We start from the raw sequence: 26,933 nt of genomic DNA, 5'->3' as shown, positions 1-26,933 counted from the left end.
TAAGCTTTCTGCTTGTCTTTGAACTTTAAATATTGCTTTTTAAAGATACACCCCTTGGGGCGCCTGGGTGGCTCAGTTGGTTGAACATCTTACCTTCAGCTTGGGTCATGATCCCAGGGGCCTGGGATTGAGCCTGGCATGGGGCTCCTTACTCAGTAGGGAGCCAGCTTCTCCCTCTCCCTCTGCCTGCTGCTCACCCTGCTTGTGCTCTGTCAAATAAGTAAATAAAAGATTAAAAAAATAAAATAAAGGTACACCCCTGGGGTCCCTAGGGTGGAAAATAGAGATACACGCCTGAATTGGTCCTAATCATCTCTATTTAGACTCCTTTCACCTCATATTGTCCTATATACCTAAAAAAGTCTCTAGACCCACCTTTTAAAAAAAGTTTTTATTTAAATTCCAGTATAGTTAATACACAGTATAATTTTAGTTTCAGATGTACAATATAGTGATTCGACACTTCCATACATCACCTTTGCTCATCACAGGTGCAGTCTTTAATCCCCATCACCTATTTAATCCCTCCCCCCACTCACTTCCCCTCTGGTAACCATGTTTGTCCTCTACAATTAAGAGTCTTGTTTCTTGGGGGGCTTGGGGGGCTCAGTCGGCTAAACGTTTGCCTTTGGCTCTGGTCATGGTTCTGGGGTCCTGGGATTGAGCCCAACATCACACTCACACTCCCTGCTCAGTAGGGAGTCTGCTTCTCTCTCTCCCTCTTCCTCTGTCTCCCACCCCCAGCTCATGCTCTCTCTCATGTGCTCTCTCAAATAAATAAATAAAATCTTCCTTAAAAAAAAGGTCTAGGGGTGCCTGGGTGGCTCGGTTGTTAAGCATTTCCCTTTGGCTCAGGTCATGATCCCAGGGTCCTGGGATCGAGCCCCACATCAGACTCCCTGGTTGGCAGGAAGCCTGCGTCTCCCTCTCCCACTCCTCCTGCTTGTGTTCCCTCTCTTGCTGTGTCTGTCAAACAAATAAATATATTTTTTTTAAAGGACTGTTTCGGGTGCCTGGGTGGCTCAGTGGGTTAAAGCCTCTGCCTTCGGCTCAGGTCATGATCCCGGGGTCCTGGGATCGAGCCCCATGTCGGGCTCTCTGCTCAGCAGCGAGCCTGCTTCCCTTCCTCTCTCTCTGCCTGCCTCTCTGCCTACTGGTGATCTCTGTCAAATAAATAAATAAAATCTTAAAAAAAAAAGACTTTCTTAATTTATCTATTTTTTCTTTGCTTATTTCTTAAAATCCACATATAAGTGAAATCATATTGTATTTGTCTTGATTTATTTTGCTTAGCATAATACTCTCTAGCTGCATTCATGTCATTGCAAATGGCAAGATTTTGTTCTTTTTCATGGCTGATAATATTCCATTATATATACACACTACATTTTCCTTATCCATTATCCGTTGATGGACACTTGGGTTGTTTCCATAATATGACTACTACAGATAATGCTGCTATAAACATAGGGGTGTATATATCCCTTTGAATTAGTATTTTTGTATTCTCTGGGTAAATGCCTAGTAGTGCAATTGCTGGATTGTTGGCTAGTTCTATTTTTAAGTTTTTGAGGAACCTCCATACTGTTTTCCACAGTGGCTGCACCAGTTTGCGTTCCCACCGACAGTGCAAGACGGTTGTTTTCCCCACATCCTCACTAACACCTGTTGTCTCTTGTGTTGTTGATTTGAACCACTCTGACAGCTGTGAGGTGGTATCTCATTGAAGTTTGGATTTGTATTTCCCTGATGTTAAGTGATGTTTAACATCTTTTCATGTGTCTGTTGGCCATCTGTATGTCCTGTCTAGACCTACTTTCATAATCCATATTCTTCTAATGAGAATTTGCAGTCAACTGCTCCTTTACCCTCTATTTTACTTGCTTGTTTCATTATAAAAACATATTTCCTTTACTGACCTTTTACTGACAGCTTTTGTAGTAGGTACAGGGATAGGGTATTTGGGCACTCAGCCATTTTACTATTACGCATGACTGTCTTCATTTCCTTAAGAAAGCAAGAAGAAACTTGGGGAATTTGCCTGATATCACATCCAATGGAGAAGTCAGTATTTGAACCCAGATCTGTGTATTCTGTTTGTTATATCCCACTGCCTTCAAAGAGAATCTGATCCTAAGAAGTTCACCTCAGGGATGCCTGGGTGGCTCAGTCGGTTAAGCGGCTGCCTTCGGCTCAGGTCATGATCCCAGCGTCCTGGGATCAAGTCCCACATCGGTCTCCTTGCTCTGCGGGGAGTCTGCTTCTCCCTCTGTCTCTCCCTGCCACTCTGCCTGCCTGTACTCTCTCTATCTCTCTGACAAATAAATAAATAAAATCTCAAAAAAAAAAAAAAAGAGAAGTTGTTCACATCATAGTGGGGAAGAAACAAATAATCTCACTCTCTGGTCATCTTTGTAGCAAAGACAGTGTTTTGCCCATAGTAACACTTAGTGAATGGCAGTGAAAGAAAGCATAAATTTATTCTGGTTTCTTCTCTCTCTACTCATGATTTTCCAAGTCAGGGGAATCATAATCTAGTAAAACAAAAAAGCACCAAGAAGACTGGGAAAACACAAATTTGGAGGCAAAACAGAAAGAAGAGCCTGCGTCCCACAGTGAATTTCTTGGTCTGAACAGCTACTGTTGCAGGTGATCAAAGTGACAGGTCCCATTATGTGAAAATGTCCATTATAAGCTGGGGGTACTTTCATTTTGCACTCTTTAATTTTCATTTTTCTGATTAATTCAGTGCAACTTTTAAGCAATACAAAAATGTAAAAACACAATATTAGACCATTTTCTACTTCCTGTACTCAGTTTTATAAGGCTGGTGTTAAACATAATAGAGCAAGCAACTATATGTAATTGTAGAAATTACTGCTAGGAATTTGCATATGAAATATACACCTTTTACTGCCTCTAGTTGGCATTGTTAACTAGGTTATAAATAGTACAGCTGACACACTGCAAACAGAAAGGGCTTTTTGATGGGCACATGCTATGAATGGAAGAAGTGTTCAAACACAATGTTTAAGTTGGAAAGCTTTCATTAGAACTAGCCAAGGGGGAAAATGGTTTATTTCCTAATCATAGCCTTGCTGAAGAATCCAATCATATAGAAAGATTTATGGTAAAGCTTTCTAAAAACAGATATTTATGCTGCTATTTGGGTAAACAAGTGATACCTCCAGTCTATAAACATATTTTAATAGCGTTGATGGGCACTTTTAAGAAAATTGAGCTGGTCCCTTTGGATTAAATAATCTCTGAGCATGTATGCATGGAGAGGCAGAGGAAGTAATAGGACTAAGAGACAAGATTGGAGAGTGCATTTATACCACTCTTGAAGATAAAGCTCACAAAAGGGCATTTGGCTGAAATCATCACTAGAATTTGAAATTCTAAAAACTATTTGAAAAGCTTTAACTATTGAGGCAGAACAAAAAGATGCCATTCATTCTGACTGACCATAAAAACTAAATTAATAGGGCAGTATTCTTGCTGATGTTTTATATTGCTTAAGGGCAAAAATTCAACAGTTACTATGAGTGCTATTTCAGTCATTACAAGGTGTAGGTACAAAGACTGGTGATGGCTTTTGTAAACGACAAATCTAACATTTGCAGACACTGTATTTTTGTGGAGTGTAATAATTTGGTTTTCAAAAGTTTTGTTTTGTTATGACTGTACAGCAACTATGACACAGAATTTTGATGTTGAACTACTCATCCAGATGACAGGAAAGGTGAGGGGGCTAGGGACAAAATTTTCTTCCTACACATTTGTTTTTAGGCATCTATATTTGCCTTAGTGCCTTGATACCATGGTGATAGCTTAGCAACAGCTAGATACAAATTAAAGTAATCTGTCATGCCAGCTTCTGATCATAAAAAGTTGGTAGGTAGATCACTGGGAAGAAAAATATAAATGTTTAGGTGTTTAATAGTTTAGTCAAAAAAAGGTTTGTCTCTCTACTACCCGCTCTCATCTATCTCTTCATTATATATATAAAGAGATGAGAATCTTAAAAAAAAAAAAATCCCAAACAATTCCCAGTGTTATAACTGATAAGGCAAATTTAAACCTTCCTTTTTTTTTAATAGAGGGATCACAGTCCCTCTCTCTGTCTCTTCTTAAAATGTTATTTATTTTTGAAAAGATTTTATTTATTTACTTGAGAGAGAGAGAGCGAGAGAGCACAAGCACAGAGGGAAAGGGAGAGGCAGACTCCTTGCTAACCAGGGAGCCCAATGTGGGGCTCAATCCCAGGGATCATGACCTGAGCCGATGGCAGCTGCTTAACCAACTGAGCCACCAGGTGCCCCCTCCCTTTTTTGGGGGGGGGATTTTATTTATTGACTTTACAAGAGAGAGGGAGAACACGAGAGAGCACAAGCATGGGGAGCAGCGGAGGGAGAGGGAGAACCAGGTTCACCACACAGCAGGGAGCCCTGGGGCTTGGCTCAATCCTAGGACCCGGGATCATGACATGAGCTGAAGTCAGATGCTCAACCAACTGGGCCACCCAGCTGCCCCTAAACCCTTCTTAAATAGGGAACAAAAAACCACATTTCAACATTTCTTAAATAGGAATTAATGAGCACAATAGTGCATGTAAAGTGTTTTACAAAGACAGTTCAAAAGGATTTTTTCAATTCCTTTCTGTTGATGGCTATTAGGAAGACAAAGTTACATAAAATAAATACCTTGGGGCCAGAAGACTTGGATAGCCGGACAGATACTGCCATTTTTATTTTTAAATTATTTTTTCATTTTTATTTTTTAAAAAATATTTTATTTGAGAGAGAGCAGAAGTGGGGTAAGGAGCAGAGGGAGAAGCAGACTCGAGTGGGGTGAGGGGCAGAGAGAAAGGGAGAAGCAGAATGTCCGCTGAGCAGGAAGCCCAATGCGGGGCTTGATCCTGGGACTCCAGGATCATGACCTGAGTTGAAGGCAGATGCTTAACGAACTGAGCCACCCAGGTGCCCCAGATACTGCCATTTTAAAAGTCAACCTATCACATGATGCCTTCATTGTCTTTATCATGACAGTTTATATATAAAGAGGAGAAAATAAAATCATCTGAAAGAAAGAATGTAACACTTAGAAGGCCAAGAGTAAATAAAATCACTTTGATTTTTGGGGCTATTGATTCTATTTCAAATACTCCCAAATGATAAAATATGAAACAAACAGTTGTTAGCTAGTTGAACGGAGATGGCAGATAGACCTCAACTTGTGTGCTGGTTCTGAAATTTTAATAGCTGCTGCCTGGTATGCTGTGTTAAAGATTCTAAGGTTCTGTAGGAAAAAGGGCTGTGAATGGGAAGTGAGTACCTATCAGGGTGGGAGGGAGACTAGAGGGTAAAGACTTGCTAAGTGGAATGTGGGATGTGGAAGGGAAGTAGGTTGAGCTCAGAACACCCAATACAAACTCTATATTTTTTTAAGCCTACGTTTTATTTGATTTATTTATGTATTTAAAGTAAGCTCTAGGGGCACCTGGGTGGCTCAGTCATTAGGTGTCTGCCTTTAGCTCAGGTCAGGGTCCCAGGGTCCTGGGATCGAGTCCCACGTCAGACTTCCTGCTCAGTGGGGAGTCTGCTTCTCCTTCTCCCACTGCTCCTCTCCCGTTTGTGCTCCCCCTCACTCTCTCTCTGTCAATTAAATCAATAAATAAAATCTTTAAAAATAAATAAATAAAATAAAATAAGCTCTATGCCCAACTTGGGGCTGGAACTCACGACCCCTGAGATCAAGAGTCTACATTGAGCTAGCCAGGTGTCCCTTAAGTCTTACATTTTATATTAAAATAAATGCAAAGCTTACATTTAATTCCATAATATGTGTATTTTGTATGACATAAAACTTCAAAAAATCATTTATAGTTAAATTACCTAACTTTAGCTTTGTGGGGGGAAAATAATATGTTCTTAGGTAATGTGCATCTTCGCTCTGTGGCCAGGGCCTGCAGGCTGCTGAGGATCGCTGGGGGTCTCTGCTCCCCATTCAGTGAAGACCACACCTAGAAGACTGAGAGAAATAAGAATGTCCAAATTGTGCATGATAACTTAAGATTCAGAGAAGGTAAGTAACCTGCCTGTCAGTGGCAGAGCTGGGATCTGAAGACTCTAAAGACCAGTTTCTTTCTTTTCTTAAAAGATTTAATTTATTTATTTAACAGAGAGATCGCAAGTAGGCAGAGCAGCAGGCAGAGAGAGAGAGAGAGGGAGAAACAGGTTCCCTGCTGAGCAGAGAGCCCAATGCGGGGCTTGATCCCAGGACCCTGGGATCACGACCTGAGCCAAATGCAGATGCCTAACGACTGAGCCATCCAAGTGCCCCTAAAGACCAGTTTCTTAACAAAGATTCTATTTTTCTCCAAAAGTAATTATCAGGATTCTCTGGGATTCACGGTTTGGTACTAAATTACTGACCTGGGGCGGGGGTTAAGACTTTGGAGGCCATAGAAGACGGTACAGTAACTAGTAAGTTGACAATTTCACTATTGTTTTAAAGAATAAAAACATGGGGACGCCTGGGTGGCTCAGTTGGTTAAGCGGCTGCCTTCAGCTCAGGTCATGATCCCAGCGTCCTGGGATCGAGTCCCACATCGGGCTCCTTGCTCCGCAGGGAGCCTGCTTCTCCCTCTGCCTCTGCCTACCACTCTGTCTGCCTGGGCTCGCTCTCTCTCTCTCTAACAAATAAATAAATTAAAAAAAAAAAAAGAATAAAAACATGGTTTCTGTTTGGGGTAATGGAAAAGTTGTGGAAGTAGATAGTGGTAATGGTTGCACAACTGTGTGAATATAATTAATATCACTTAATTGTACACTTAAAATGACTAGAATGGTACATGTTATGTCTAAAAAAATATATATATATATAATATATCCACAATTAAAAAAAGGAAAAGAAAATCATGACTCATGGATTAGAAGATTAATATTTGGGGCACCTGGGTGGCTTAGTGGGTTAAGCCTCTGCCTTTGGCTCAGGTCATGATCTCAGGGTCCTGGGATGGAACCCAGCATTGGGCTCCCTGCTCAGCAGGGGATCTGCTTCCCCCTCCCCCTCTGCCTGCCTCTCTGACTACTTGTGATTTCTCTCCCTCTGTCAAATAAATAAATAAAATCTTTTTAAAAAAAGGAGATTAGTATTGCTATGATGGCAATTTACCAAAATTGTATCTATATATTCAGTACAATCCCTGTCAAAATCCCAGAAGTCTCTTTTGTAGAAATTGACAAGCTACTCACAGAACTTTTTTATGGAAATGCCAGAGTGGCCAAAACAGCTTTGAAAAAGAATTACAAGGATAAATGGGGAAATCTGAATAAGATTGATGGTCTGTAACAATCTCATTATCTTAGCCGTGGTACTGTATTACAGTTTTATAAGATGTTACCATTGGGGGAAACTATAAAGGGTACATGGAATCTCTCTGTATTATTTCTTATAACTACTTGTGAATCTACTTGTGAAATGTGGGGCACCTCAGTCTGTTAGGCAGCTGACTCTTGATTCTGGCTCAGGTCATGATCTCAGGGTCATGAGATCAATCCCTTGCGGGACTCCCAGCTCAGCGGGGAGTCTGCTTCTCCCTCTCCCCTGCCTGTGCTTTCTCTGTCTTTTTCAAATGAATAAATAAAATCTTAAAAAAAAAAAAGTTAAATGAAAAAAAATAAGTTGGAGGACTTACACTTCCCAATTTTATTTTATTTTTTAAAAATATTTATTTATTAATTTATTTGACAGAAAGAGAGCAAGCACAAACAGGGGAGTGGCAGAGGGAGAGGGAGAAGCAGGTTCCTCACTGAGTAGGGAGCCTGATGCGGGGCTCGATCCCAGGACATGGAGATCATGACTTGAGCTAAAGGCAGACACTTAACTGACTGAGCCGCCCCAACACTTCCCAATTTTAAGACTTAATATAGAGCTATAGTAATCAAGACGGTATGATACTGCCTTAAGGAAAGAGAGAGATCAATGGAACAGAATTGAGATTCCAGAAACAAACCTTTATATTTATGGCCAATTGATTTTCCGCAAAGTTACCAAGGCAATTCAAAGGGGGAAAGAATAGTTTTTTCAACAAAAGGTTTCTCTAGAACAAATGGATATCCACATACAAAAATTTTTTATTTAATTCAGTGGTTTTCAATGGGGGTAATTTGGGCTTCCCAAAGGGAGAGTACATTTGGCAATGTCTGGAGACAACTTTGGTTGTCACAACTGCGGGCAAGGGTGCTACTGACACTTACTGGGTAGAAGCCAGAGATGCTGATGAATATCTAACAAGGCACAGGGCAGACCCCCACAGCAAATGACCCAGCCTGATGTGTCAACAGTGCTGAGGACAAGAAACCCTGATTTATCTCACACCATATATAAAAAATAACTGAAAATTAATCAAAGACCTAAGCTTAAGAGCTAAATATATAAAACTTTAAGAAAAGAACATTAGAAACAATCTTTGTCATTTTGGATTAGGCAATGATGCCTTAGATATGACACCAAAAGCATGATCTGTTCAAAAAAAGTTAACAAGTTGGACTTAATCAAAATTAAAGACTTTTATGCTTTATTTTTTATTTTTTTTAAAGATTCTATTTATTTATTTGACAGACAGAGATCACAAGTAGGCAGAGAGGCAGGCAGAGAGAGAGGGGGAAGCAGGCTCCCCGCTGAGCAGAGAGCCCGATGTGGGGCTCCATCCCAGGACCCTGGGATCATGACCTGAGCCGAAGGCAGAGGCTTTAACCCACTGAGCCACCCAGGTGCCCCAAGACTTTTGTGCTTTAAAAGACACCATTATGGGGGCGCCTGGGTGGCTCAGTCAGTTAAACATCTGCCTTCAGCTCAGGTCATGATCCTGGGGTCCTGGGACCAAGTCCCACATCGGGTTCTCTGCTCCGCAGGCAGTCTGCTTCTCCTTCTCCCCCTTCCCCCATTCATGCTTGCTCCTGAAATTAAAAGCAAACAAAAAAAAATTCCATCATTATGAACATGAAATCAGGTAATAGAATGGGAGTAAAATATATTTGATAAAGAACTTGTATCCAGAATATATCAGGAATGCTTATAACTTGGGGCACCTGGATGACTCAGTTGGTTGAGTGTTTGACTCTTCCTTTTGGCTCAGGTGATGATCTCAGGGTTGTGGGACTGAGCCCCACATCAGACTCTGTGCTTAGTAGGGAGTCTGCTTGAAGATCTCTCCCTCTACCCTCCCTCTACTTGCACATGCTCTTTCTCTCTCTAAAATAAATAAATCTTTAAAAAAATGCTTATAATTCAATAAGACAATAACCCAATTAAGAAATGGGTGAAATGTTTGAATAGACATTTCACCAAAGAAGAAATATAAACAGCTAATATGCTCATAAGAGGATGCTTAACATCATTAGTCATTAGGGAAATGCAAACAAAAATCACAATGAGAGGGACGCCTGGGTGGCTCAGTTGGTTAAGCAGCTGCCTTCGGCTCAGGTCATGATCCCAGCGTCCTGGGATCGAGTCCCACATCGGGCTCCTTGCTTGGTGGGGAGCCTGCTTCTCCCTCTGCCTCTGCCTGTGCTCGCTCTCTCTCTCCCTCTCTCTCTCTGTCAAATAAATAAATAAAATCTTAAAAAAAATTTAAAAATCACAATGAGATACTATCTCATTTCTACTAGAATAGCTATAATAAAAATGAGACTATCAAGGGTTGGTAAAGATGTGAAGAAACTGGAATCTACATGTGTTGCTGGTAGAAATGTAAATGATACTACTTGGGAAATAGCTTAGCAATTTCTAAAATGTTAAACATAAATTTACCATGAATTTTACTCTTAGGAATCTAAGAGAAATGAAAACTTGTCCGCACCAAGACTTGTTCTTGAATATTCATAGCAGCATTATTCATAATAGGTAAAATGTAGAAACAACCCAAATGCCAATCAGCTGGTAAACAGATAAACAAATGTGGCAAATCCCTATCATGGAACACTATTTAGCAAAAAAAAGGAGTAATGATTAGTGCTACAAAATGAATAAACCTCAAAAACATGATGTTAAATGATGGAAACCAGATGTAAAAAAGTATAACTCCATTTACATAAAATGTCCAGAGAAGGCAAATCTATAGACGGAGAGTAGATAAGTGGCTGCCCAAGGATTGACTGTGAGTGGGCACAAGGGATATTTAACACTGAAATGTGGTGACGTGTTCACAACTTTGTATACTTACTAAAAATCATCCAATTCCATAACTAGATGAATTTTATGGTATGTAAACTATACTTCACTTAAGCTGCTTTTAAAAAAGAATGCAATTGGGGCACCTGGGTGGCTCAGTGGGTTGAGGCCTCTGCCTTCGGCTCAGGTCATGATCCCAGGGTCCTGGGATCGAGCCCCGCATCAGGCTCTCTGCTCGGCAGGGAGCCTGCTTCCCTTCCTCTCTCTCTGCCTGCCTCTCTGCCTACTTGGGATCTCTGTCTGTCAAATAAATAAATAAAATCTTTGGAAAAAAAATAAATAAAATAAAAAAGAATGCAATTAAAGCAATCCTGATGTTCATAAAAAGGAAGGAAAGAAGGATATAAGGAAAGAGAAGCATAAACAGGCAGCAATTAGAAAGTTCACAATAAATTGATCATATTCTGTGTATACGAGTTCAGGTTACTAGGCAATTCATGATGTAATTATGGTGGCAGAAATCAGCAAAATGCTGTTTTGAGTAAGAAATAACGCAAACAGGAAGTGACAAATACTGAGGAAGCGAGGGGAAAAGGAAGTGAAAAATAATGCAAATAGGAAAATTACAATGATTAACTTAAGGAAGGGAAGATTTCAAGTGTAGCTTAATTCTTTGAGAATGATGTTTTCTAGGCTTAAAAAGAAAAAGACCCAAATGAAACAAGATCATAACAAAACACAATAAGCTCATACTTTTATAGCATGAATGATCGGAGTCAGATATAGATTATTTTGTTTCCCTTGAACAGACCCTAGAAGTTTCCTTCTCCCAAGTCTTCTGTAGGGGAAGGACATTTTTTCCTTATTCCTTTCTAGGTTCTTTGGCTGGCTTAATCATTAAATAGACAGAAGACAGGTTAACAGGAGAAAAGCAAATTTAATTTTGTATGTAAGGAGCCCATAAAAATATGAAACTCAAATAATAACCAAAGCAAGCAGCTTTTATACCTTTTAGACAAAGAATTAATTTGTGAAGAGCTGACAAGACAAAGAGGTTTGGGCTTGGGGGTAGTAGTGAAGAAGTAACAAAATTTGTTTCTATGGCCTTCTCAGCCCTAAATTCCTCTTTCTTGTGATGAGGATGTCTCTCTTCCTCCTGGTAGAGGAAGGGTACCTTTTACATGGGAGATTTATTTCCTGCTTTCAGAAGGATAAAGGAGGGTCAGAGGGTCCTTCTTGCACAGGCTGTTTCTCAATTACTTTTTTTTTTTTTTAAGATTTTATTTTTAAGTAATCTCTATACTCAACATGGGCCTTGAACTCACAACCCTGAGATCAAGAGTTGCGTGCTCATCCTACTGAGCCATCCAGGTACCCCTCAAATACCTTTAATTCAAAATAACCATTGTGCCAAAGCAGCACATTTTTTAAAAAAATTTTTTATTTTAATAAACATATAATGTATTTTTATCCCCAGGGGTACAGGTCTGTGAATCGCCAGGTTTACACATTTCACAGCACTCATCATAGCCCATACCCTCCCCAATGTCCATTTCCCCACCACCATCTCCCGTAAAGCAGCACATTTTTGAGTGGCCCATTTTATTCCCCTACACTTTCAAGCAAAGATGGCTTCTCATCTCCTACGAGATCATTTCTCTGTGGTCTTTGCCAAGAGCAGAAGGTTCTGATTATTGACTGAGGCCCTTTCCTTCCTTCGATTGTGAACTTCAGTGGGAAGGAAGAAGTCATTATTTTGCGGGAATGGAACCACCAACCAAAAAAAAATTAATCGTTCAAGTTGCAGAATTTTAAAGGAATTTGTTCCACAGCTTTTTGTTTTGTTTTGGTTCCACAGTTTTAACCTGCTACTTGGGAGAAACCACAGGAGCATTATTTTTCCAAGTTCAAAGACTTTCTTTGTAGCAGGTTAGGAGGTTTTTTTCTTTTTTTTAAGATTGTATTTATTTATCTGAGAGAGTGAGTGAGCAAGAGAGCAAGTGAGCAAGAGAGCATGAGTTGGGGTGAGAAGGTGCAGAGGGAAAGGGAGAAGCCGTCTCCCACTGAGCAGGGAACCTCATATAGGGCCCCATTGTAGGTTCCTGGAATCAGGGCCAGAGCTGAAGGCAGATGCCCAACAGACTGAGCCACCCCGGTGCTACAGGTTAGGAGTTTTTCTTTTTCTTTTCTTTCTTTCTTTTTTTATTTTTATTTTTTTAATTTTTAATTTTTAATTTTTTTAAAAATTTTTAAAGATTTTATTTATTTGACAGAGAGAACGAGATCACAAGTAGGCAGAGAGGCAGGCAGAGAGAGACAGGGAAGCAGGATCCCTGCCGAGCAGAGAGCCCGATGTGGGGCTCGATCCCAGGACCCCGGGACCATGACCTGAGCCAAAGGCAGAGGCTCTAACCCACTGAGCCACCCAGGCGCCCCTCTTTCTTTTTAAAAAAAAAGATTTATTTTATTTATTTGACAGAGAGAGAGATCACAAGTAGGCAGAGAGGCAGGCAGAGAGAGAGAGAGAAGAAGGGAAGCAGACTCCCTGCTGAGCAGAGAGCGTGTTGCAGGGCTTGATCCCATGACCCTGAGATCATGACTTGAGCTGAAGGCAGAGGCTTAACCCACTGAGCCACCCAGGCGCCCCAGGAGGTTTTCTTATGGAGTATTTACTGTATACCTATTTATACTGCAGAATCCGACCGGGAATAGAAATTTAGCTGCCTTTAGAATTTAACCTGCTTATTAATAATGGTTATAAAATCTGCAACATCATGGAAAAATGTTTATGATACGTTATGTGAAAACAGCAGGACCCAAAGTTAAATTTATACTATAATTAGACCCACGCAAAAAAAAAAAGATATGCATGATAGAAAAGGCTGAAATAGAAACGAAATGGTGAGATGATTATGTTAGCATGGTGAGACTGTGAATGATTAATTTTTTTCTATTTTCCAAAAAATTTTTAAAGTTGTTATTTACTTAAACGTGTTCAAGCCCCACATTGTGCACAGAGCTTACTTGAAAAATTTTTTTTGGTAGGGGGAACATCTGGGTGGCTCAGTCAGTGAAGCGTCTGCCTTTGGGTCAGGTCATGATGCCAGGTACCTGGGATCAAATCCTGCATGGGGCTCCCTGCTCAGTGGGGAGCCTCTTTCTACCTGGGCCTGTGGCTCTCCCTGCTTGTGCTCTTTCTCTCTCTCTCTGACAAATAAAGAAATAAAATCTTAAAAAAAAAATTTTTTTTTTATGTGCTCAAAAAGTAAAATTTTAGCTACCCCAACAGTCAAGGCAGGGGTGACCCACTTGTTTGCTCATAGGATGCGCAGTGATGGGTACACTGTCAGTCCTGGAAATGAGCAGATCAAGTTGAAAGGAAGCTGATGTAGCTTTTGTAGGAAGATGGTCAGCATCTCCAAAGAATGAAAAAGAATAAAAGCCTGAGAAACTTTCTCTTTCTACAGAAAAGAAAGAAATATGAACATGCCGGGGCACCTGGGTGGCTCAGGTCATCATCCCAGGGTCCTGGGATCAAGCCCCACATCGGGCTCCCTGCTCAGCCAAGAGCCTGCTTCTCCCTCTCCCACTCCCCCTGTTTGTGTTCTCTCTCTCTGTCAAATAAATAAAGTCTGAAATAAAGAAAGGAAGAAAGAAAGAAAGACAGACAGAGACAGACAGACAGATGGAACTATGAACATTCCTCCACCAGGGCAGGCTGAAAACTTAGCACATCAGTGCCCCAAGGGCAGGTGGGGTGACCTAGAGAAAGGTGGATCCCACCATCAGGTCTGGCCCCTCTAGACTCTCCCCAGGTGACACTTGGTTTTTAGTCACCTTTATTATGTATGTACTTTTTTTTTTTTTTAAAGATTTTATTTATTTATTAGAGAGAGCACAAGCAGGGGGAACAGCAGTGGGAGAAGGAGAAGCAGACTCCCCGCTGAGCAGGGAGGTCGATGAGGGGATCGATCCCAGGACCCTGGGATCATGAGCTGAGCCGAAGGCAAGTCCTTCAACCCACGGAGCCACCCAGGTGCCCCTTCAGTCACCTTTAGAAGCATTTTATCTCCTTAATGGAAAGGCAGGACCCATTCTGAAAGAAGAAAACAGTTAATTTGAGATCAGGACTGAAGGTAGGGAAGAGAAAGAAGCAAATGATTATTTTGTTAGATTGCTTTATGCTTGTAAAAGAAAGTGCAAATAGCTTTAGTATTACTAAAACACGATTAACAATAATGGAAACTATTAATAATAATGGAATGACAATTATGTCCTCACAGTTTAATGAATTCAAGAACCAGTCCAATTCATTTCTGCCCTTTTATGCTTTAACAAAGGTGTGGCATGTCTGCTCTACCGTGAGGGACAGTCATTTCAGATTATAAAGATAAATTCTGGAGCATCTATTGGTCAGAAAGGTGATCTTAACAATAGGATTTCCAAGTGGGAAGATAAATGAAGTGGCAGGAAAGGAGCTTCCTGAAATTAAGAACTCTAGGAAGGAGCTTGACAACGGTTTTCTGAAAAGCAAGGTTCTCTTTATCAGTGATGAACTTGCTGATTAGCTAGAGTCTTAAAAAAAAAAAAAAAGGAGACGTATCCTTTAGCTGTACTTTTGTTGATCAGACATAATTCCCCCAGACCTGCTTGCCTGGAGATGGCCATGTTGGAGCACCTTCTCCGGCTTTGAAAAAAGCTCATCATGGATGATTCCAACTGCTCTGCGGTCACTGGCGTTCCGTGTGTTGCAGATACTGGGCCTAAAAAAAGGTCTCTATCTTTTTGGAGCATTTTGTACCAATGTATATGTCTTTTATCCCAACTTGTTGGTATCACCCACATCCTGGGCCATAGCAGGAATACTGTCGTGGGTAAGACACAGTCTCAAACACTAGTGTATGAGACCTGCACCAGGCCAATAATGACACTGATAACTTATTTTTCGGTGTGCCTACATAAACCACATTATGTGAGCAAGAAAACATGAAGGGGATTTAGTATTATCAAGTAAAACTTACAACAAAGTTTAATGATAGTCATAAACTGTATCTTCTTTCAAAGTCATCATAAAGGCAAACAGCTCACTATCTAATCCGTATCTCACTGATACTGTTTTTGTATGCCAGGAAACAGGGGTTCCAAGTTGGGGAATTTAAAAGCAGAAAACTTAGTGGGGCAGGAAACTGCTTTTTAGTTTCTGGGAAAATAGAATGTAAGTGTTTAGAAAAGAATGTCTCCTGTGGTGCAACTAAGAGATAGGTCAGGTATGAAGGAGGACGGAGAAGGGGGAAGGACCTGCACAGAGTTGGGTCAAGGTGTGCCCAAGGAGAGGGGCTGCGTTAGAGACCTGGAATGCTGGGGGGGACGTCTGGCCGCCGTCTGCCGGAAGGCCATCCCAGTGTTGTGCGGGGAGAGACCCAAGGGATCTGTTCCACAGGATTCTCGGAGCACCTAAAGCTCCATCCTGGTCTAGGTGGTGGGGGCTGGTAGTGACCAGCTGCAAGGGTTAAAGAGCCAGGAGACTGTAAGAAAATGGGTTGGTGATGCTGAGAAGAAAAAATATGGAGGCAGAGGAACACACAGCATGAAGGGAGGAAGTTCGTTTTGGGGATACGGAGGGAGGATGGAACACATATAGTCAGTCAGCAGAGGAGAGACTGAAGATCAGGAATCGGGGCAGGAAGGAGATAGGAGGCCACAGGCTCGAGATCTTGGAAAGCAGGAAAGAGAAGCAGAGGAAGAGAGAACCGGGCGCTACCTGGAAAGACTCTCTGGTGGGGAGGTGGGGAGGGAGGGCAGGCCGGGCGGTCAGAGGTGGTCCCCTAGGCCTGCTTCTGCATCTGTAGAGGGTCAGAGGCTTACCCCCAGGGCGTGGCTGTGGGACGGCAACAAGAGAGCGCGCACTCAGTGTGCACTCAAGGCCCTCGCTGTTGCAGCCTACGCACACTGGAGCAAGACAAGACTGACAGGGAGGAGAGTGTGGCTGGTTTTAGGAGCCTGAACTGAATGAGGTTTGGAGGAGCCAACTTGCAAGTTGGGGGGGACCAGCACAATGGCTAATGAAGGAATTCTCCTCTAGCAAGAAACTGGGGATGGGGGGCGATGGAGAGGGGTGGAGGGGACATTCTGAGGCCAGAGTCTTACCTGGTCGACAGTCATGTCCCTGGCCGCACCCAGGTGGTAGACTAAGAGGTGTGATTAGGCATGTCTTGGTGCCCCAAATTTCTCCCTAAATTATCTGAAATTATAAGGACATAAGAGTTAATAAACAAACATCTCTAAAGAAGGGGCAAGAAGAAACACTCTCACCATTTAAAGCTGGAGAGTGAATTACCCAACAGTGTTATGTTTAACAAAAGCACGCGGGGAGGTTGGGAGTGAGAACTTTGCTGAGGGGGAAGACAGAGCTTTGCTGAGCAGGAAGACAGAGGCAGAGCTCCCTTAACACTGAGGGCAGGACACCTGAGCCGGGGGAGGAAAGGTCCCAGAGAAAGCAGAAAGTCAGGTGCTGAAACAGAAGACTCCAGGATTACAGGCCATACAAAAGAGAGCTAGGGATATTGTAGGCCCTAAACCACGAGGCAGTGTCGGAGGAAATTTGCCTTTAAGTTTTATGCACTCCTTCGTAGCCTCTCTCCCCCTGGGTCTCACCTTTCCTCCTCCCTGAACCTCACAGAGCATCTCTGCTATCCAGGGTCAGAAATGACAGTCTTTTAGAAAATAAAACAAGGCCGGAAGGGACTTCATACATTCTCTCATTTATTTAACAGAGGAGGAAGTTGAGGCTCAGGGGGAAGTGACTTGCTCAAGGTCACCCAACAAACCAGCTGCTAAAGCAGAAACAGAAGAGCCCAGGAATAGGGCCTCAGAGCACCCGACCACCCGCTTCGGAAAACCGACAGGTCGGGGTAAGTTCCTGCACATCTACAGAACAAAAAGCAGGACTCCTCCTTGGTAGAAGTTAATGATTAAAACCTAGTCTGATCTAACACTGCCAACCAGAGTTACTAATTAAGCCAATTTCTCAAGAAAAGACCGTTTCAAACAGAAAAGCATTCTCTGAAGCTAAATCTACAGGCGTTTAAATTGTGGTAGCATAAACTACACAATTATAATATTTTAAGTATATTAAAAAATATTTCATAATACAATACCTTAACCTCTGCAGCTCACATTTTCTCTTCATCGCAGGCTGCATGCTGGGTCCTGATAAAATGGTTTCGTAACTTTGGGGGGAAGGAATTTAACTAAAATAACTTCACTTAGTGTTTGAGTGAACGAGGTAATAAAATCTGTTTGCTGTGTTCACTGTCTGCAGATAGGGCTGTAATTACACCACATAAGGAAGAAAGGTAGCTGAGTCTCAATCTGGATCATTTATGTAAACTCAGCCTTCTTGTCCACAGTCTTCTCATATTGCATGCATGCAAACCACAAAAATCATCTCCTATGAACCACACAGAGACGGTGTCTGATTGCAGGCCTGTGAGATTGCTTGTATTCTCTCTCTAATTGGATGTCTGTGGTTCAAGACCCAAATCTGACATTCTGAATTTAAAAAAAAAAAAATCACCAGTTTATTCCCCAGATCAACAGTTATGTATGTGACACTCGTAAAAGTTGTAAAGGTATCCTCTACACCGAAATATGACAAATGAATACATCCGACTTGAAAAAAAGCATCCTGTTTGGCTTTAAAAAAAAAAAGAGTTTGGGTCTTTGAAATGCATTTGAAAAAAAATATTTGGTCTTCTAGAAAGAAAAGCAAGCCATTCCTACTACAACCAAGTTAACATATGATAACATTTTAATCTCCTACTTCAAATATTTAGCATTATTTTTTCAGCAAATTTTTCCATAAAAAACAAAACAAAACCCTTACCAAAACGAGTTAGCGCGAAGTGTATTCATACTGTACCTACAGATACAGAGATATAATTGCAAGGAGACAAAGCGCATTTTTTTTTTCTTCATTATCAAAACTACCGTCCCTTATGACAATTGGTCACTAATTTTTGATTTGACAGTCCTCGCTGGTTGGCACCGATCGTGTTTCTCTTGACACCTGCCGCTTCCAGCTCGCTCTGCCCTCTCTAGAAGGCAAACCACAGGCCACCGCCCCGGCGCCATCCCGGGCTCGGTCCAATCAATAAGGACTTATTTCCTGTCCATTTGCTGAGGTCACAGGAGCGAATCTCATTAATTATTTCTGCTACTGCAGCCTCAAGTGTGCTGCTGGCGTGACAAGTGAAAACTGCTTGACCTTTTTTCTTCTAATTTTGTTTGTAGCAGTTCCAAAAAGGAGGCAGGATTCATTTACCAATGTGATAAAAGGAAGGGGAAAAAAATGGATTATGATTTTAAAGTCATTAACACATTTAGATATGCCATCCCGAAAGCTCTCCCGGTCCCCTCATTCCCCAGGTTTTGTTTTTTGTTTTTTGTTTTTTCCAGCTAACGAACAATAGTGTCTTTTTAATTTGGTGTCACGAAAACCTGGTCACTGCAAACACAATGTTTTCTAAAGCAGATCTGGCCTCCGAGGGAGGAAAGCTCTCCAGGGCCTCCAGTGCCTTGTTTCCATGGTAACGACACAGGTCAATAGCTGAAGTCACACCTTTGCCAGCTTTGATTGTTTCCCGCAACTGTTAAGAAACAAATGCACAATAAAAGTCAGTTTTTCAGGTACCACAGTTAAATTGGGGAGGGGAGGTGGCCAACGGGGAGGGGGGGAGGCACAGTATGGATTCGTTGTTTCTGCTACGTTCTTTTAGAGGTAAAGAGGACACCAGTCCCCAAAGATTTGAAGGCACTACTGTTCCCTAAGGCTGCTAGGTGTCTGGGCTCCGGAGGAACACAATTGGCTCCAATCAGCCTAATGACACCTCCTCCCTGGCTCCCACCCCTTGATATCCTGAAATGTGCCCTGCTGGGGGATGGCGGTAATGAAGGCGGAGGGCATTTACATCTCTGGCATTTTGAACGCAGCAGCCTGATATTCTTACGTGAGGAAGGCTTCATTAACATCCTACTTAGTGACTTTTTTTTAAAATGCTATATGCTGACACAGTAGTCCGTATGAAAATTCAAGAAAGACACCTTAGTTGAGGTCTGAACGCTACATTTTTAAAAACTAAGAGCCTTTACTTGACTGGGAAGAATGAACTGAAACACACCTTTGTAAAGGATAAAGGAAACTCTTGCCAACAACTGGAGTTTATTTCTAATCCCTCTTTTGGATGATGGGGAAGGGCCAATAATAGGGTTACCTACCCTTCAGAGCTGAAAGAGATTTATAGTGATTTGGTCAGCCCGCTTTCCTTTCCCCCAGTTCCCTCTTCTATTTCTCAGTGAATGCCTCTACCTAACTCCCTAAATCAGAAACGTGGTGGGGGGGGTCCTCCTTCATGCCTCATTTCCAGTCAGGCCCTCTGGCCCCCAAAGATTGGGTGGGGCCAAGGGACAAGTTTTAGTCCGTGAGTCGTGGGGGATGCACGTCACTTCTGGGCGGTAGCATTTAAACCATCCACGTAAATCCCTCCAGAGCCTTCCCCAAGGTGGCGTATGGCCCAGCCACACTGAAGAAGTTCCTCATGCTGGATTCCGGAGTGACCACACTGAGCGCCAAGGTGCCTCTCCAAACTGCGTGGGCCCTGGAGCATGGGCAAGGAACACATCTTGTTGTTTGAGGCCACAGAGATTGTGAGGTTGTCTGTATCCATCTGGACGGACGGAGTCTCTAGGTCCTAGCCATTCCGTCTCTTTTGGAGCTCTCAAATTTATCCTCCCCTCTTCATGCTCATTGCCTCGACCTCTGTTCAGATGACCATGATCCCCTGCCTGGGTAGTTTTATGCAACCACTTCCTCAAGAGTCTTCCCACCACCAGTTTTTGACCCTGGACTCCATCTGTCACGCTGCCAAGGAGAGCTTTATAAAATGCAAATGTGATCTTGTTTAAAACCCTTCACTACTTTCTGATACCCCTCAGAAGACAAGAGTCCAAGCTCTCTCATGAGGCACAGGAAGTCCTTTCCTGATCTAGCCCTTGCCCAGCCTATGTTCTCCCATCATCATTACTTAAGGAAACTGCTCGCAGCAGTTATCTCCCCTGAGACTGTTCCCATATCTCCCCATGTCCTTCAAACTCCCCAAATTCCACTTGAGCGGAATATGCTCAGCTAGGCATGAGAGCCCTAAGGAGCTGGGTGCCTCTTCTTTTCCCTGGGGCTCCCCAAGTGCCCTGTGCATATCTGGAGTACAGCATTATTTTTTTTAAGATTTTATTTATTTGACAGAGAGAGACACAGTGAGAGAGGGAACACAAGAGGAGGGAGTAGGAGAGGGAGAAGGAGGCGCCGTGCTGAGCAGGGAACCCAGTGTGGGGCTCGATCCCCGGACCCTAGGATCATGACCTGAGCTGAGCAGAAGGCAGACGCTTAAGGACTGAGCCACCCAGGCGCCCCCTGGAGTACAGCATTATTATACAGTGTTGTACTTCAATTCTCCATCCCCATGTCTATCTCTTCCTTAGACTTTAAGCTACTGCATACAGCACGTAACATGAAGGCATAAAAGAAACAACCTGCTTTATTCCTGTAATTACACAGAGAAGAAAACAGAGGCTCAGAGAAGCTCAGCAGCTCACCCGAGATCACAGGTGGGCGTGGCACAGCTGTGGTCAGAAGCCAGGGTTTCCAACACCCTGTTCCGCAGTACCGAGCACTATACTCTGCCAGAATCTCACCGCCCCACGGGTATTGCCACGTACTGCACGTGAACTTCAGGACTATTTTAGCCCAGGATGCCCTGGTCTCTTGCCAACCACTCAACACATGAAGGCACTAAAATGGTGGATTCGAACTCCCACTGTAGCTTTATAATCTTAGAGGAGCCATTTAACTACTTGGGGTAATATCAGCCCCTTGTAGGTCTGTTGGAGGCAACTACCTGAGACAGCACAGAGTACTAGACAGTGTCTAAAACACTACACATATTCCAAACAACTGAAGTCTTCTTCCTCCTCAGGCCCTTAGAAAGCCAACCCATCCAAAAGATGAAGTCTGTTGTAGCTTCATGCACAACAACCTCAAAGGTAGCTGGAGTTGGGTAAGGAAGGAAGGAAGGAAGGGGGAAGAAAAGCAAAAGGGAGGGAGGGGAGGGAGGAAGAGAGAACAGGCTCTCAAGTTTCATTATCTTTAATTACCCCAAACCTAAATTAGGCCAACATTCTGTATTCTACACTTTAGGTTGGTACCTGCAGGCACGTGCATAATAAATGCATGAATGGATTTCATGTGCAGACGTTAACTGAACACCTATTATGTGAAAGGAGTACGATGATCCTTCTCCGCTTCACGGATCAGGAACTAGTTAAGGGCATACTGTAAAAAGCAGCAAAATCATGGGGCAAATAAAGGACTATAAATGATCAAAGAAATGAGAGATCAACTGTAATTAGAAGAGATTCAAGAAGACCTTACAGAGTAGTGAGATTTGAGGCATGTTTTGAGAATGTTGGTAAGCGGTCACAGGGTTGAGGGGAGCAAGGGAATCTTATTGAAAGAGCTTAAACAAAGGCACAGAGGAGACCAGAGTACAGTGTCCAGGGAATAAAGGTAGATTGCTGTGACAAGCCTTACGGGGGTAAGTAACAGGGGATCCAGGAGGGCTCTGAAAACTAGGCTAAGAAATCTGAATTTAAAAAAAAATTATTATCAAATATTTAAAAAGTACAGAAAGTTCAAAGACTAGCACAGGAGTTGGCAAGCTGCAGCCCCAGGCCCAATCTGCCCCCGCTGTTTTTATAAATAAAGTTTTATTGGCACATATCCATGTCCGTTCAGTTACATACTGTCTGTGGCTGCTTTGGGCTCTAGTGGCAGAGCTGCAGAGGTGAGTAGCTGCCGCAGAGCTGTGCTCACCCACAGAGCCTAAAATACTTCCACCTTTGTCTTCTCGGACTGGCTGCTGACTTCTCGTCTAGCGCAATGCATGACCACATAACCTCTACTGACAGTCAACAATTGTCAATATTTTGCTATTTTTGTTTTATCTACTTGTATGTATGTGTTTTCTCAACCGTTTGCAAATAAGCTGTGGGCAGTGGTATGCTGGTAAGTTACCTCTCCACAGGAGGAGAAAAACCCGGTTTGTAGCATTTGCAGATTTTTGTGGTATAAAAACTCCCATCACAGCTGATCGCAAGCGATCAAGGACTGTGGAATCACAAACTTCTGAAATATTTAACAACAGGCTCTGAGCTGGCAGGACTTGGCTTGAACACATGTTGGGCTGCAGTAGGCTTCACCCTTGTTTTGACTGCAACTTCTAAGAACTCTCTCCTGCATAACCAGAATATTGTCACAACTAGGAAAGTTAACAATAATTCTCCACCATTGTGTTATATCTAGTCCATGTGCAAATTTCCCCAGTTGGCTCTAAAATGTCTTTGTTAGTTTTTTAAATTTTTTTTCCCTGAATCATGATGAGTCCTGGTTCACACACTGCATTCATCTGTTATGACACTTTAATATTTTCTCCCCTATGATATTGCCGTTTTGAAAGGATCAGGCTGTGTTGTGCAATTGCATTCTGCATTTCTCTCCCTCCCTCTCTTTTTTGGGATTTTATTTATTTATTAGAGAGAGAGTATAAGCAGGGAAAGCGGCAGAGGGAGAGGAAGAAGCAGGCTCCCTGCTGAGCAGGGAGACTGCCTCAGAGATAGATCCCAGGATCCTGATCATGACCTGAGGTGATGGCAGCCTTTTGACCGACTGAGCCACCCAGGCATCCCTCACCTGGGGAACTTTAAAATGCAGATATCTGGGCCCCAATCCTAGAGACGGATTTAATAAGGCCTAAAAATGCTTCTTAAGTCATTCCAATGATTAGCCAGATTTGGGAGTACCTTACCTGCTGGAGTACATATTTTGAGTTACTGTATTTTTAAAATAGTTGGGTTGGGGGCGCCTGGGTGGCTCAGTCAGTTAAACCTCTGCCTTCAGCTCAGGTCACGATCCCAGGGTCCTGGGATGGAGTCCTGCATCAGGCTCCCTGCTCTACAGGGAGTCTGCTTCTCCCTCTACCCTTCCCCCCGCTGCTCGTGCTCTCTCTCTCAAATAAATAAATAAAATCTTAAAAAAATAGATTGGGTTTATACTTTTAAAAAAAATTATAGTCAACATTAATGAACATTTTTTAAAAAGATTTTATTTATTTATTTGACAGACAGAGAGAGAGATCACAAGTAGGCAGAGAGGCAGGCAGAGAAAGGGGCGGGGGGGGGGGGAAGCAGGCTCCCCGCTGAGCAGAGAATCCAATGCGGGGCTCGATCCCAGGACCCTGAGATCATGACCTGAGCCGAAGGCAGAGGCTTAACCTCCTGAGCCACCCAGGCGCCCCAAGGGTTTATACCGTTTTGACCACCATGTATTGTGCACCTATATGGCGTGGGTGTGTAGTAGGTGTGGGAGATACAGAGACAAACACAGCTGCTTCCTCCCAGGACCACCTGTTAGGGGGCTGCCCTAGGGCAGCAGAGCTGGAGGGGGTTGAAAGGACTGCTGAGGGACTGGACCTACAACTTTGGTTCTAAGAGATGCAAGAGATAAGACCACAATCAGAAAAGTTCTTTTTTTTTTTTTTTTTAAAGGTTTTATTTATTCATTTGAGAGAGAGAGACAGAGAGGGTACAAGCAGTGGAGAGGCAGAGGGAGAGGGAGAAGCAGACTCCCCACTGAGCTGGGAGCCCAATGTGGGGCTCAATCCAGGATGTGGAGATCAGGACCTGAGGTAAAAGGCAGATGCTTAACCATCTGAGCCACCCAGGCTCACCACACAATTGGAAAAATTCTTTCCACTTTTGCTTTCACCTACATTTTGACTGGGCAAAGCCTAAACTAATGCACAGACAGAACTTTCCATATTAGGATATGGCTAGAAGAGGCTGGCATGCCCTCTGGCCTTTATGGCTCGAAAAACATTTTTAGTTGTAGGGTGAGTGATGTAAAAAAATACAAAAAGGTGAATTACCAGTCTGTGTTTTTACTTCTCTGATATAGCACTTTAGGGCACTAATATAATTAAATCTCTAATTAAGTCAACTGAATAATTATGTAAGTGTAGCATCACCTGCAATAAATTAAGTCCAAATCCCTTGCTAGAGGATCCAATTAAAGACATTAACACAGAGAGAAAAAGATGCAAAGTACTTAAAGTTAAGTGCATTATTATTTAACATTTATTAAAAGGTGTTATTAAACACCTTTTCAGTGATAAATGTTGCTTTTATGAGACCCTTTAGAGAAATCATCATATGCTTTTGAAAACCATTTGGTTAAAAAATTCTCTTAAATAGTAAAGACAAGCCCCTGCCATGAGATCTAGGCAGCTTTAGCAGAAGTGGGCGAGACAGCTGCTTCTCTCCAATGAAACCAAAGAAAGACTTTCAGACCTGGTAGAAACCCAAGCCCAGTCTTATCTTCTCATCTCATTTTGCAGGAGAAGATATTAGGATGAGATCTGCTGAGTGGTAAGAGCCAACAGCAAATCTGAGAAATGGCCTGGGTTTCATTTCTGCACATCCAGAGCTGTTCCTCTCTATAGCACTGGAACAGAATTGGAGAGAACCCCAAGTTTTCCTTTGTCCAAACAGAGAAAGTGCCATAGAGAATGGGGATGCTGAAACTCATCTGGAAATTAGGGTAGACCTTGTTCTGTAGAAACTGGATAATAGAGACTAAGGAAGTAGGGGCACCTGGGTGGCTCAGTGGGTTAAAGCCTCTGCCTTCAGCTCGGGTCATGGTCCTGGGGTCCTGAGATTGAGCCCCGAGTCGGGCTCTCTGCTCAGCGGGGAGCCTGCTTCCCCCTCTCTCTCTCTGCCTGCCTCTCTGCCTACTTGTGATCTCTGTCAAATAAATAAATAAAAAATCTTAAAAAAAAAATAGAGACTAAGGAAGTAGAAGCAGTATGTTAAAGGTTTTTTTTTTTTTTTTTTTTTTTAATGGTTGAAAACACTTGAATAAGGAGGAAAGGTAACAAATGGCGGCCATGCTGTTATGGAAAAAGACCATTCATCTCCTAATCGAGTGGGAGAAGTGGACCATGCTTCTCCAATGGGGATTATGAAGCTGGCAGAAACTAACATGCAGTAGTGATAAGGGACGCCAACCTGGTACTAGACTCAGTGAAAGAAAGGACCAGCACGCATGGTTTTGGACACCCAGACCATAAATTAGGAAAGCACATTTAAAAATTAGTGAAAAGACTGCCATGATTCCAAGAGATCATAAATGGAAATCATTCAAGGGGGATGAGAGCCTCTGAAAAAACTAAATTTCAACAATGGTCATCATTAATTATGAAAGAGCCCAAAATAAACAGCTACAGAATAAGCTCTCTTGGGGCCCAGACTGGAAAAGGCCCAGGTGTAAAGGAGCAGCATATTGCCTCCTCCATTGCTGAGCCTGGGCCGAGCAGCTGTTCTGCACAGAGCTGCACTGTGGAGATCGGATGCTATCCCTGATTTGAAGGAGCTGACAAAGGAGAGGTAGAAAGCTGTGAGAATTGTGTGGGAATCCACCCATAAGTCCATTATCACCAGGACACTTGTCACACACGTTTTTAAAGTGCCATTCCTCGCAGAAAAATGTTCAGAAACAACCTCATCCGAATCTGCTGAAAACTGATGGGGGGTGCGCAGGGGACGGGGACGATAACAAAAATAAGAGGCATCAAAATATCAAGGCAGTATGTCAAAGATGGACAAGTACTCTCAAATAGTCGTAAAAGATGACGTATTATTAAGAGAAGACAAAGGAAACAGAAATAAGGAATGAGTTAAAAACTGTAAAGATGAAAATAAATCCCATGAAGAGGGGACTTTAAGGATGAACCCGCCCGTTACAGGTCGTCAGGGAGGAGGCAGCTACCAATCTGCCTTAGGTCTGGCTTCCGGTATCCTCTGCGTTTTAAGGCCACCACCACTCCCATTCCGAACACAGTATTACCCTCTTGGACAAATTACTTTGTGACACCCTCACTGAGCCTCCTCCCCGCCAGCAGCTTTCTCACTTGTTTTGCCTGATATCCCTGGCGGCACTTCCCTTCTCCGTCTTCCTCCTCACTCTGGAGACCTAGTTTCCAGTCTAGAGCACCTTGACAGAGGCATCCACTCACCTCGGTCCTCTTCATGCTCCCAGTGCACACAAATGGTCCTTCCCAGCTACTGAAAGACCTAAGAAATCTCAGAGATGAGAGATTCAACTGACGAATGTCTTCAAACACAGGACAAAAGAAAAAGATGAGGACAGAGGTGCATCTGGAACAAAGACCAGTGAATTTATGGACAATGATGGCAAAATTCTAAAAAAGGTTATCAAATAGGTGGGTTGTGAGCTCTAGAAAAAAGGCAGTGCTGATCGCAGCCCCAGGGTAGGTGGGTCACAATGAGCAAATCATGACAAAATATTCTCATTTTTCTTTCGATATGGCCACTCACTGTTAGCGTCAGAAACAGTAAAGACAGAGTCTTTTTGGGTTTTAAAAACTTCGTTCTGGGAAGCCTGAGTGGCTCAGTCAGTTAAGCATCTGCCTTCAGCTCAGGTCAGGATCCCAGAGTCCTGGGATCGAGTCCCACATCAGTCTCCTGGCTCAGTGGGGAGCTCGTTTCTCCCTTTGCCTGTTGCTCCCCCCGCTTTTGCTCTCTCTCTCTGACAAATAAATACATTGTAAAATCTTAAAAAAAAAAAA

General features: G+C 42.7%; 1 protein-coding gene across 5 annotated transcripts in view; it reads right to left on the bottom strand.

Moving 5' to 3' along the window:
* Positions 1 to 5,622: 5,622 nt before the first annotated feature.
* The window catches only part of PDSS2 (decaprenyl diphosphate synthase subunit 2), a 270,703-nt gene continuing 249,392 nt past the window's right edge, over positions 5,623 to 26,933 (bottom strand). Inside the window, exons 8-11 of one of the 5 annotated variants that reach the window (XM_080805612.1) lie at positions 17,337 to 18,827; positions 16,327 to 16,420; positions 5,898 to 6,033; positions 5,623 to 5,657 (exon numbers count right to left, since the gene is read on the bottom strand). In XM_080805612.1, the coding sequence (XP_080661738.1) occupies positions 18,669 to 18,827 (159 nt within the window). In that variant the 3' untranslated portion in view covers positions 5,623 to 5,657; positions 5,898 to 6,033; positions 16,327 to 16,420; positions 17,337 to 18,668. Of the gene's footprint in view, positions 5,658 to 5,830; positions 6,034 to 13,219; positions 14,276 to 16,326; positions 16,421 to 17,336; positions 18,828 to 26,933 lie in introns of those variants that run through there. The other 4 variants (XM_080805611.1, XM_080805613.1, XM_080805610.1 and 1 more) reach the window with 4 other exon arrangements.

The sequence above is a fragment of the Martes martes genome (assembly GCF_963455335.1).
Source record: "Martes martes genome assembly, chromosome: 6".
Taxonomy (NCBI): domain Eukaryota; kingdom Metazoa; phylum Chordata; class Mammalia; order Carnivora; family Mustelidae; genus Martes; species Martes martes.
Note: the sequence above shows the minus strand (reverse complement) of the source record. Positions and strands in the feature narration are given on the sequence as shown.